Source organism: Vombatus ursinus, unplaced genomic scaffold (genome assembly GCF_900497805.2).
Source record: "Vombatus ursinus unplaced genomic scaffold, bare-nosed wombat genome assembly UNPS02014874.1, whole genome shotgun sequence".
In the NCBI taxonomy this organism is placed as follows: Eukaryota; Metazoa; Chordata; class Mammalia; order Diprotodontia; family Vombatidae; genus Vombatus; species Vombatus ursinus.
Genome location: NW_020954652.1, coordinates 15,104,423 through 15,117,601, shown reverse-complemented (window position 1 = coordinate 15,117,601; position 13,179 = coordinate 15,104,423). Strand labels below are relative to the sequence as shown.

At 39.0% G+C, this 13,179-nt stretch overlaps 1 protein-coding gene across 1 annotated transcript in view; it reads left to right on the top strand.

Annotated features, from left to right (window-relative positions):
• OTOGL (otogelin like) overlaps positions 1–13,179 on the top strand; it is a 183,932-nt gene that overhangs the window by 45,285 nt on the left and 125,468 nt on the right. The window contains exons 18-21 of the mRNA XM_027842532.1: positions 4,676–4,800; positions 7,552–7,761; positions 10,725–10,890; positions 12,718–12,792. Coding sequence (XP_027698333.1) covers positions 4,676–4,800; positions 7,552–7,761; positions 10,725–10,890; positions 12,718–12,792 — 576 coding nt within the window. The remainder of the gene's footprint in view (positions 1–4,675; positions 4,801–7,551; positions 7,762–10,724; positions 10,891–12,717; positions 12,793–13,179) is intronic.

The following is a 13,179-nucleotide window of genomic DNA, read 5'->3' as shown; positions in this document are numbered from 1 at the left end:
CTTCAAGTGTTACAAAGTAAACTATATAGAACAAACAAGTATAGTATGGTTTTACTTTGATGCATATGAATGTATGTGTATATATGTATATCATTATAGTTATCTATGTATATGTATGTGCAAATATATACATGAATGTTCATATATGTGTATACATATACATACATATATACATATATGTATATACACATATACATGCTTAATTGTACCCTTCTTGGGGGGTGGGGAGGAAGGGGGAAAAAGGAACAAAGTAAAAAGTGCGTAGCAGAGATCAAAAGAAAACTTAAAAGGAAGTAAAGAAAAGATGGACATTCCTGAACACAATGTGCAGTATTTATTATATAGACTTTCTTGAAATGGAAATTTATTGCTTTGTATTTTGAATCCTCTCTTATGTTCTGCTGTGCATATGACAATTTTTTCCTTTTCTTATTTTATTTTTAAGTTTGTTTCTTTTTTGTTCTCTTATTTTGTATTTAAGTTTAAAATAAAAATAATTACAAAAAAAATAAACTATATTGCCTACTACTAAGTCCTAAGCACAGAATCACAAATTTAGAGGTGGAAGAATCCACAGAGACCATCTAATCCTTTTATTAAGGGAATTTGTTATGTGAAGTTTGAATTCAGTCAGAGGGCTGTGTGGGCGGACCTAGAGGGCCACATGTGGTCTTGAGACCACAAGTTCGCCACCCTTGATCTAGTCCAATCCTCTCATTTTATAGATGAGGAAACTGAGTCTCCAGCTTTGTGACTTGCTCAAAATCACCATTTGTCAGAGGCTAGATTTGAACCCAGATGTGTCTGACTCCACAAAGTTCATTCCCCATGCAGCACACTGCAGTCCTCATTGTGATGTAGCAGCAAACCTGCAGGGCCATGGCAGGTTTTATCAGTCTAGGCCCACTTCATGTATAACCGTAGTGCCTAGTATGTATGTCTATGTTATTTAAGGAACAGCCTAGATAATGTGCTAGGGGATATACCCATCTCCAGAAGATTGGTCACAGGGAATGATCATTTTTTGGCCCCAGCTACTCATGAAACTATCTATTAAGGCAGGAAGGGGTGGTGAAGTGTGTCAGTGGAGGGAGTGCCTGTACTGAGGAAGTCACACAGCTCTCTAAGTATTTAAGTACACTATGTTGTGGCACATATATCCCTGGTGATTCTTACATCTGTATCAAGCAGCCAAGATGGTGCCTTCCAAATAATGTTTTAAAAGGCAGATTCAGATGGAGGGGACAAGAGACCTTGGGGGCAAGACCTCTGACCTTGCGACACAAAGCCCCATAGAGGAAGAGACTTTAAGACACAGTCCTATTGGGGAAGACAGAGACCCCAGGAAACATGGTCCTTCTGCCAGAGACTCTAGGACAATATGAAGATGCTGCATGGAGGTCACCACTGGGGGAAGGAGCTCCTCTAGGGTGCGTCTGCCTAGAATACCATCAAGTAGTTTTGTATTTTAGCTATTACGTCATGTTACACATACTGGCTGTGTGACTCTGTATGACTTCTTGGTGCTCCAGGAAATTCTCTAAGGTGCTACCTGCATTGGTAGAGAGACTTCCTCACTTAAGGAGTTCCCCAATGAAATCAGTTTTAGTCTCTAGCCTTGTCATTATTCCTGCTAGTCAGATGTTAAGATGGAAATGTTCTACCTGTTGAGGGCAGCTAAGCGCTCTCTGAGCCCTATATATTTTGAAATCCTTGGGACAATAGGCTCAAGTTGCCTGACCTTAGTTGTGACTCAGTGGCAGAACTAGCAGCGTGGGCTGGGGCAATTGGACAAGGGTCTACAGAAGACATTGAATTTACATTAGGCCTTGAAGGATGGGCAGGATATGAATAGTTAGGAATGATGTTATGGGCAGGGAGAATATCATGAGGATAAGAATTAAGGAAAAGCTAGCTTTTATCTTAATAACTAATCATTGTAATTAGAATAGTATTTTTGTATGGAAGGGGAAGGAGGAGAGGGGAATAAACATTTATATAGGACCCTACTATGTGCCAGGCACTGTACTCAACACTTTTTACAAATATTATCTCATTTGATCTTCACAACAACCCTCTGAAGCAGGTGCTATGATTATCCACATTTTACAACTGAGGTAACTGAGGCAAATAGAGATTTAAGAGACTTGCCCATGGTTACACAGCTAGTAAGTATCTGAGACCAGATCTGAATTCAGATCTACCTAAGTTCATGGCTACAAGACAAGGAATATGATAGTCCTTGAAGAATTTTAAGTTTCTCAGAGGACAATGGAGAGGTAGGTGGTGGATGAGTGTTAGTAGTTTCTTATTCATCATTTCTGCACCCTGAATAACAAAAATGTCAAAAAGGGATTAACTGCTCATTTAACTAGAAGAGAAAAGGAGATGGGCTGGACATGGTGCAAGGATGAAGGATGATGATAGATGGCTGGCCAGAGTGGACCAGTGGTATCCTTGCAATGTCAGGAGAAGTCAAGGAAGGCTTCTACCACATTGGGTGTGCCTGTTGTGGTGAACCCACCAGAAGGATACCAGATCAGATAGGATACCACACACATAGGAACCACACAGGTTGGGCAGACTTGAATGGGTTGGAATCTATATTATCATAGGTCCATTTGAGTAGATGAGGAATGCTACAGTAATTATGATTATAGACATGCTATAGACATCTTCATATTGTCCTAGAGTTTCTGGCACAGGAACCATATTTCCTGGGGTCTGTGTCTTACCCCAATAGGGTTGTGTCCCAAAGTCTCTTCCTCTACGGGGTTTTGTGTCACAAGGTCAGAGGTCCTGCCCGCAAGGTCTCTCAACTTCTCCACCTGAATGCATCTCTTTTATCCCATCTCAGATGTGGTTCATTCAATTTTCATATTACTAATTCAGTTATGTTTTTAGAGAGAATATTAACATTTATTATTACTCTGTTTATACAACAGAAACGTTTTGAGTAACATAAAAATATTATTTCAATCCATTTTCTTGCTCTGCTGTGGGTCAGAGTGGGGTAGCAGTTAACACAGACTAGAGGGTTGAACTGTCTACTCAATTCTAAGGCCTCAGCCTCTTCCATGTGCAAACAATCAGTTATGTCAATGTGGGACATTATTTCAGGGAAAGAGATGGCTCACAAACATTGTTTAATTTGCTGGTATTTGAAGTCAAATTCCTCTGCTTCACAAGGAATCAGTATGCTATGGCAAACAAAGTCGAACGGACAATTTTAATCACTTGAAATTGCTTTTAGGTGGGTTATTATAGTAAGTCAACAATGGAAATGGTGGTATTTATTCTTCAAAAAGAAAAAAATATATATATTAAACCTTGTCCCTGTTAAACTTTTCATTTGCTCCTAAGAGCATTTAAATGAAATGTGATAGGTGAAACTCAAGAGGATTGCTCTCAACAACCCTAACCCCAATCCTCACCCTGCCTAGATCTGTCATATCTTTGAGCTTTAGGAAGGTAGAAAAATAAAGAGAACAGAAAAGGAAGAGAAATGGAGAATAGACATCAAAGAGGGTAGGAATGGAAGGCATCATTCTGGAATGGTTTGCAGGGGTGTGTGAAGTTAGTTCAAACCCAAGAGCCAGTTGTTAAATTTTCAACGTGAGCATTTGCACCTCAGAAATTAACAAATGGTACAAATCAGTGGTTGATCTGTTGTTTTGTTGATTGCCTAGGGCTTAAGTAGGTTATGGAGAAAATGCAGATTAAACTTAAAAGTGTGTCGTGCATATTTTTTTTGAGAGCTAGTTGTTAGATATTTATCAGCACATGACTACTGATCAGAAATGGGGGCAGGGAATTTCAAATGCTAATATGTAAAAAAGAGCTAACATTTATATAGCATCTACCATGTGCCAGGCCTTGTGCTAAGTACTTCACAAATGTTATCTCATTTGATCCTCACAACAACCCCTGGGAGATGGGCTTTACAGACTTACAGATGAAGAAATAGAGGTAAACAGAGGTTAAATGACACGACTTAGTGCCTGAGGCTGGATTTAAACTTAGGTCTTCCTGACTCTAAGCCAGCACTATATCCATTGTGCCACCAGACTACCTGAAATTCTACTTTTTTTGGCCCCCTTCTTCCTTAACACACTGCAATGAGAGGTTGTTATCTATGTAGCTATAGTTGAATTGCACCATGGCAGAAACATTTGATTAGTTGGGACTGACCTGAGCCGATGGATGAGCTGAGATCTATCTGACTGTCAAGTTTGTCTGTATGTGTACACCTAACTCCAATCAGTGCCTACAATCATGTAAAGAACAGTGGTTCTGTAATAGTGGTTAGTCAGTTAACTAGCTTTTTCATGTACCCATTATATGGCAGGCAATGTGCTAAATGTTGGGGATATAAAAAGGGCAAAAGACAGGTATTAATACTGGACCAGAAAGCGTGTCAATGTATTCACTTGGAGGATGGCCTTGGGTCTTAGAAGAGGCACATATCCTTTAAACTTCAAGATTTGGGCATGAGCAGAGATTTTTCACTACAGCTCATTCTTGGCAAACTTAAAAGATAGACTAAAATTCCCTTTGTCCTTCATTCAGATTAGAGGCAACCAGAAGAGAGGAGAATCCAAATCAAGAAGAGGCAACTAGGAGAAATATTACAATCAGCCATCAGATCTACCTTTCTTGTTTTTTTCTTTTTTAGGTCTCCAGGAGGTATGATTGAAGGGACCCCACAACTCCATGGAAATGCATGGAAAGTTTCCTCAGCTTGTTTTGCACCTGTTAGAGTTCCTCTGTTAGACCCATGTAACATCAACCAAGAAAACAGTAAGCTTTCAGATGAGGATAACCTTGGGGGATTCTTCTGGGCATTAGTAGCATATTGGGGCTAAGCATTAACTGGGTAGTGAATTTCAGTTCTGTTTTTCTATAACAATTAAAAACATTTACCATGTTATATTACTGTTACACTAAGAATTGCCAAAAAATATTAACGCTCCTTCTTGAAAATAAGCCTCTTGAAAAGACCACCGTGGGAAAATGGTTGCTTTTCATTTACTTTATACGCATAAGTTTGCCCATTTTGTGTGTTCAAGAGTGTGTTGTTCACCCCCGACCCTTCCAGAATGCTCTGATACAATCTCGTACATTCAGAGTTGGAATATGTCAGTCCTAGGAGACCTGCCATATTCCAACTGTGGTTCCATTGTATTACAGCCAAATGTACAAATACCTGGCTGTGTCTCTTTCTTGCCATCAGATAACAGCTCCAGACTCAGAGCATAAATAATGGAGAAATGAGCTGGTCAGCAAGGACTCTCTGACCTCAGCAAGTAGTGTGAGATCTAGGATGCAGCAAACTGAAGTTGTTTTATCTCAGTGCTCCAATTTAGAACATCTGGGCCATCCTCATGCCAAGAATGTCTGGCTATCCTTCCCTTAAAGGAAAGGCAGAAGATGTAAATAAACACTGCGTACTTGGCTTTAAATGGGATTTTTAGGCTCTTCATAGAGTCATTTGGTGTAAAATGTATATTGTATATGTATATACATATATTTACATTTTCTTAAATATTATGCTTCTTTTAATTTATTCTTTCATTTGCAGAGTATAAATATGTTCCTGTGGTTTGCTTCTAATATGCTGGTAACATTGACTGCACATCAAGAAGGGAGCTATTTTGTAGTGCTGTTTTGTGGATGTTTTTGTTGAATTCTATATGTTTAGTATGGACCTACAAAATACAAATCAAGTTCAAAAGATCATGGATAGAGCTGGAAGGGAATTTAGAGGTCATGTAGTCTAACACTCATTTTTTGTTGTAGTTGGGTCATTCATTCATGTCCAATTCTTCATGACCCCATGGACTATCCATTGGGTCTTCTTGGCAAAGATACTGAAGTGGTTTGCTATTTCTTTCTCCGCTATGTCCCCATTTTGCAGATGAGGAACTGAAGCAAACAGAGGTTAAGTGACTTGCCCAGGGTCACACAGCTAGTGTCTGAGGCTGGATTGAAACTCAGATCTTCCTGACTCCAGGCCCAGTACTTTATCCACCTAGCTTATTCTTCTAGTGAAACCTGTGATCGCCCACTTTGGGTATTACCCAAAACTCAGTATTAGTCCCTCTTCTCCTTTTTGTCTACTCCTATTAATTTGGAACTTCCTTCTCAACTTTTTACTCTCAACCACCACGTATAGTAAGTTACTTGCCAAAGTCTGTCATTTCTATCTGCACGGCATTTTTCACGTACACCCCCTCATTGCTCTGATCTCTCTCCATATGTACTATGGCCAATACCCTCCTATTTGGTTTCTTTATCTCATGCCTCTCCCCACTCCAGTTGCCAAAGCGCTTTTCTAAAGTATTCATCTGATAATGTCACTCTCTTATTTAATAGATTTATTATCGAACAAGAATGACATGTCAATTCCTGTTGTAAGAAACATTCTTATAAAAAAAATCTCCAGCTAACATAAAAATGCTCTGTTAGTTCACTAGTGAATATTTAATATAATTTTAATATTTAACAAAACACATTTTATTTTTAATATTATAAATATGACACATATTTAATATATCATTTAAAACAAAAGTATTCAGATCTGCCCTTGAAATTTTTTTTTCGTGGGAAGAGACCTAGTTTAATGAATTGATTGATGAAATGACTTAATTTAGTTTGATGTAACATTTGTAAAGAGCCTATTATGTTCAAGAGGGCAGCTAGGTGGTAGTCAGGCTTAAAGTCAAGAAGACTCATTTTCCTGAGTGCAAATCTGGCCTCAGACACTTAATAGCTACATGACTCTGGGCAAGTCACTTAACCCTGGTTGCCTCAGTTTCTTCATTTGTAAAATGAGCTGGAGAAGGAAATGGTAAACATTCCAGTATCTTTGCCAAGAAAACCCCAAATGAGGTCACAAAGAGCCAGACATGACTGAAATGACTGAACAACAAAAGCTATGTGCGTGACGTTGTACTTGGTGTTCAAGACACAAAGACAAAAAAGAAACAGTTACTGACTTCAGGGAACTTATTTTCTCCTGAAGGGTATATGACAGTGAGGAGTGTGCTAGTAAATCTTTAACAACTGGCTCTCAAAAAAAAAGTATTCATGACATGCTTTTAAGCTTATTCTGAATCGTTAACTATTTCCTATCACTTTTAAAAGTCTAGACGTCAGCAAAACAATCAAATCCTGATTTGTAGCATTTGTCAATTTCTGAGGTATAAATGCTCATGCTGGAAATTTAACAATCTGCTCTCTCAAGTTGCTCTGAAGCCATTTTGAGCACACCATTGGCATGTGATATAATACACAAAGAGATGAGTAGATGCAGGTATATCCAAAGTAATGCAAAGCAATTTCAAAGGGGAAAGGACACTAAAAAATGGAGGAAAGGAAAAGTGCTTTGCATAGGAGGTGGCCCCGGGCTGTGCTTATTAGCTGTGTGACCTTGGCCAAGTCATTTAACTCTTATTGCCTCACAAAAAAAAAAAAAAGATGGAGACTAGGAGAGAATGCTGTTTCCTGGTTTACAACAAGAATCATGAAAAAGGATTCATTCTTTCCTAGTTGGATATGCTGCCCACTGCGATGTCATCAACCAAGAGCTCTTTGCTTCTTGCCATGACTCTGTCAGTCCAGGATTGTACTATCAGCTCTGCCGTTTCGATGCCTGCAAGTGTGGAAGCAGCTGTTTATGTAACGCCCTGGGCCACTACGCCTACGTCTGTAGCAAGCATGGCATTTTCATTGATTTCCGGTCTCATGTCTCATTCTGCGGTGAGCATTCCTTTTCTCAAAATTGGAAAGGGTATCAGGGAAAGCCAGCACATTTCGGACAACTTTATGTTAAAGAAATATATAGAGTAATTACTTGTCTGTTCATTTTACGTAATGAAACTGGAAAAAAAAGGAATTTAAATTTCTTGTCCCTATACTTGCAAATCAACAAAGACCCCCAGTACTGAAATCATAATAGAAACATCATATATGACAGATAACTTACAGTTATTTCACAAATCAAATTTGTCATGGGTAAGTTTTGTTAAATCTTCTCACATTAATCATAACAGGATCTCAATGAAATTTAGCAAAATCAGGAAGGAAGGGTTTCCAGTAGTTGGAGGCTCAAGAGCTAATTCTGATTGGCCAGCCACAACCCTTAGACTGACAAAATAAACATGACCACCCGAATAGGGGGAGACCTGAGGGATACAATCGCAGATTTGAGAGTGAGAAAAGACCTTCGCATTGTCAGACTCACACACGAAAGAAGTCCTGGCTACAACTTATCTGACAAGTGGTCATTCATCCCTCACTTGAAGACTTCCAGGAAAGGGGTAACCATCATCTCTCAAGGCAGTCCGTTACACTTTTGGAGAGCTCTTGACGGTTAGGAAGTTTTCTCTGACATTAAGTGTAAATTTGCTATGGCAGCTTCTAAACTCTTTGCTTCTCATTCTTTGAGGTCAAACAGAACAAGTCTGGTTCCCCTTCCCCATCATAGCCCTCCAAATATTTGAACACATCTATGAGGGCACCCCAGAATCTTCTGTTCTCTTGACAAAACATCCCTGATTCATTCAACCTACTTCATATAAATGGCATTGACTTAAAGCCCTTCCTCATGGTGATTGCCCTTTTCTGGGCACTTTCAAGTTTACCAATTTCCTTTTTAAACTATGGTGCCCATAATGCTCATGATGAGGTTTGAGGACCATACAGGGGGACTATCACCTTCTCAGTCTTGAAAACCACTCCTCTTAATATAATCCAAGATTACATTAGTTTTTTTCTGCTACTCATGGGTTTAGAGTCCACTAAAACCCTCAAATCTTTCTCAGAGGAAGTTCCACCTAACCATATCCTCCTCTTCCTCGCCTATAGTCAAGTCAAATTTTTGTGCCCAGGTATAATTCTCAACATGTATCCCTATTGAATTTCATCTTATTCAATTCTAATCAGTTGTTCTAGCCTGGCAAGATATTTTTAGATCCTGACTCTGTCATCCAATGTATCAGCTATCTCTTCCATCTGTGTAATCTGTAAATGTGATGTACACCAGAGGGCCAGTGTCAGATGCCTGGGGTACTCAACTTGAGACTTCCTGCTAAGTTGAACCATTAACAATTACCCTTTGAGTCTGGACATCCCACTGGGACTGAATCTATCTAATTGTATTGTTGTCTAGTGTGTGTCTCTTGCCCCACAAGGATAGGATGAGAAACTTTACAAAAAGCTTTGCTAAAATCTAGTTAAACTGTATCCATGGTGTTCCTCTCACCTACCAATTTAGTCATCCTATCAAAAAAGGATTAAGTTTAGTCCAGCATGACTTACTCTTGATGAAGCATTCAGGTTTTTTGTACTTACTGACTGAATCCCTTTTGATAAATTTACTATTTTTTCCTTAATGCTCCATTCTAGAATTTCTTAGGAATTACAGTCAGGCTCATGGACCTACAGCTTACCAACTTCATTCTCACTCCCCACCCACCTTTATTGATAACAAAAATATTTCCCTTTTCCGATCTTATAATATTTTTCCTATTTCCCACTGTTTCAGATATCACTGAGAATCGTACTCAATGTAATTCATTGCACAGTTTTCCTTAATTTCTATTCTGGTTGAGATTTCAGGTGTCCTTCTTATTTTTATTTTTAAATACTATTTGTGTATGTTCACATCACAACTCTAAGCAACTGGTTTAAACTTGACAGCCCCACTCAATTTCCTTTTATTGGTCTCAAGAACTCCAATTTTATACTTTCCTTAATCTTCCTTAATCGTGTTTTTCTGGCAACATTCTTTAGGCAGGTCCCAGAAACAGCATCTGGACTTGGAGATTTTCCTTCTTCAAATTTATCTCAATTTTTCCTGAATTTCTCTTCCTTGAACTCAACTTCTGGCCTTTTTTTTTTTTTTTTACTAGTCCTTAATATATACAGAATTTCCTTTTCATTTGGCTCTAATGCTTTTTTCTTTTCATGTTCCTTCTTTCACAGAAGAAGATTACCCAAAAGGAAATTGCTCACTTCTCTAAGAACCATAGTGAACGTAACACTTCCAGCATACTCCCTGAAAAGCTGGATAGATTGGTTGAACATCTGGGTGGGCATGCGACATCCCAGCACCTGGACGTTTTTAGTGAATAGGAGCAAGTTAATGGCTAGCTATGCCAACTGGTGATTAAAGAATTATAAAGAGAAAGGAAAAGAAACTGGACAGTTTTGGAACTTCATAGAATGACTGTAGTGATAGAAAAAATAATGAGTAGAGAATCAAAGGAGTGGAGGTAATTTTAGTTGGAAACTGCAAGTGTAACATTGACAAGCTTAAAGATTACACTAAAAAGGATAATGCCCAATTATTTACCTCCATGGAAAAACAAAACAAGAAGACAAGGAACTTATTTAGACATTAAGAAGAATTTGACTGTCTTAGTAACTAAATTGTGAAACAGGATCCCAGAGAAGGTTGTGGAATCTCCATCCCTGGAAATTTTTTGAAAAACAAATTGCGAACATCTGCCCCCAATGGCTTCATTATAGCCTTATAGCTAGGCAGGAGGCAGAAGATTTTGAGGTCCTTCCACTTCTAGGATTCCAGAGTTTTCATGTGCATATGGATGCTAATTATTTCTGACATTCATGTTTCATGTCGATCAAAGATACACAAAACTCTAGAGAATGTTTCCAGTCTCTGTAGAAATAACTCAAGAATGATGATGCTTTCTCCTCAGCCGTGGTCTGCCAGAAAGGCATGTTGTACCATCCCTGCTCATCTTTCTGCCAGCACTCCTGTGCCTCTCTTTCCTCCGTGGAGAGCTGTGATGATGATTGTGTGGAAGGCTGTAATTGTCCAGAAGGCAAATACTTTGATGATGCAATTAACTTTTGTGTGCCCATGTAAGTCATCTCTTTCCATATCACTTAGAAAGCAAAATGGTTCCAAGGGCTTTTAGGGTTAGTTCTGTTTTACCCTCCTTGTTTTCATTTGATTTCCTTTTACAAATTCTTTTTTGGTGGGTTAAAATTACAGCTAAGAAGTCAGGTGCTTCATCCTAAGGATTGCTTCTACCTGCACCTGCAAAGTAGAGGTCAACAGTGACAAATAGTTAAGTGTAATGGACATTTTATTTCTGACACTCAACATTTCCCCTAAAAGGGGATAATATCAGAAGCTCACATCTCCACAGTGATTGCTATTTGATGCTAGCTAGGATAGGAAAAGCTTAAGCCTTCAAGAAATTTACTAAGATAAACTTTTTTTGGAGGGGAGGGGTGATTTCATTGGCAGAGGGAATTCCCATTGAACAAACTTTCTACATCAGTTCAGATGAGCAATTGCTGTGCAGGTCATAGTTTTAGAGAGTTGTCTGTAACATTGAACATTTAGATGATTTGTCCAGGGTCACAAACACAGCTAGGCATGTGCTAGTGGAGGTACCTAAAACTAGATCTTCTTCTTCTTTTTTTTAGTGAGGCAAATGGGGTTAAGTGACATGCCAAGGGTCACACAGGTAGTAAGTGTCAAGTGTCTGAGGCTGGATTTGAACTCAGGTCCTCTTGACTCCAGGGTCAGTGCTCTATCCACTGCACCACCTAGATGCCTCTAAATGCTTGACTCCAAGACCAGCTTTCTATCTACTATCTCAATGCCTCTCAGATACAATTTATTGATATTAAAGTAAAAATCAATTTATTTGATGATCACTCTGTGGCCAACCTTCTCATAATGAGCAACTTAGAACTTAGGCCTCTTGGCTCTGACTCTCCCCTCCCCTCCCCTCTCTTCGCCTCCCCTCCCCTCCCTACCCTTCCTCTCAAATTTGAGATTTATTTGAGATTTCATAAAACCTTGCCCCTGGCCTATAGCAAAGTCCACCACAATCCCCACTTCCTTCCTAAATTTAGACATAGCAAACTCAAAGTCCCATCAGGAGCTGGTCAAGTTCAGGCTAATTGCAATAGCTTGGGAAAGTCAGGGTTTATATTGGGAGCTGGAATCCCTCTTGGCATCCGTCAGTCTTACACCAATCAAAGGCAAGCTAGATCAGAATATAAATAGGTTGGTAAAATGCTTTTGGTGATCAGTGGCTGCACTTGCTAGGCTCATCAGGAATTCTATTCCAGTGCTTTCTATATACCTCCCTTCTCCCCCTGGGTAAAGGTGTCTCTGCTAACCAGATGACATCAGTGCTTTATGTTCTACAAAGTGTTGTCCTTACAATAATGGATGGAGGTAGTTTAAGCGCTATTCTCCCAATTTCACCAACTCAGAGAGGGTTAAGTGACTTGTCCCTCTCAGATTTAACCCCTTGACATCCCAACTATTACTGTTATCTTTGTGAGCCTAGAAAGAGTTAATTCTGAGTTTGGAATCTAGGCCTTCAGATTTCAAGTACAGTTATGTTTTAGTATTACATGTAGGTAGAAAAGGCGGTCCTAGTCAGTTTTTAATAATTTTCCCCTGGAAAAGCAGCTTTTTTCTATTCAATCTGTGGCCTAAATGAAAACAGCATTTAACTTTCGTTTTGAAAAAAAAAATCATTCAAAGTTGCCTTCAAATAGTAATTACATAAACATTCTTTGTTTCTTTTTTAATATGATCTTATCACAATGCCCACCTTGAACTGTAAAATGACTTGCTCCTATTATATGTAATATTGAGGTGCCATTTATTATCTCCCATTTGTTTGTGGGTTATTAATTTTAAAACATTGATTTTTACAGATTTAGCTGCCATTGCCTTTACAGAGGCAGTCAGTATCAACCTGGAGAGCTCGTAGCCACACCAACTGGCTTATGGTATGTTTCTGATATGGGGTTTGTGCTTAGTATGTTATTAACACTCAGGCTACACATTTTGGTAATGTGACAATTTGAAAAAATAATCTGAATCATAAAATAATATGAGGCATTGTGGATATCAGTCTTTGGTAAGAAATTCATGGGCTTTGTACTTTTTGTTAAAAAGAGGATTTGTGTTCATTTTGCATTATTAGGACTTGTAGTGAGTAGGTGAAATTCAGCTGGTGTGAGAAACTGAACATTTTTCATGTAAGGCCATCCCTAATCCGGTGACTCCCAACACCACCACCCTGTGGCCAACCTTCTCATGATGAGCAACTTAGAACTTAGTCATCCTAGCTCTGACCCCACTCCCCTCCCCTCCCCTCCCCTCCCCTCCCCTCC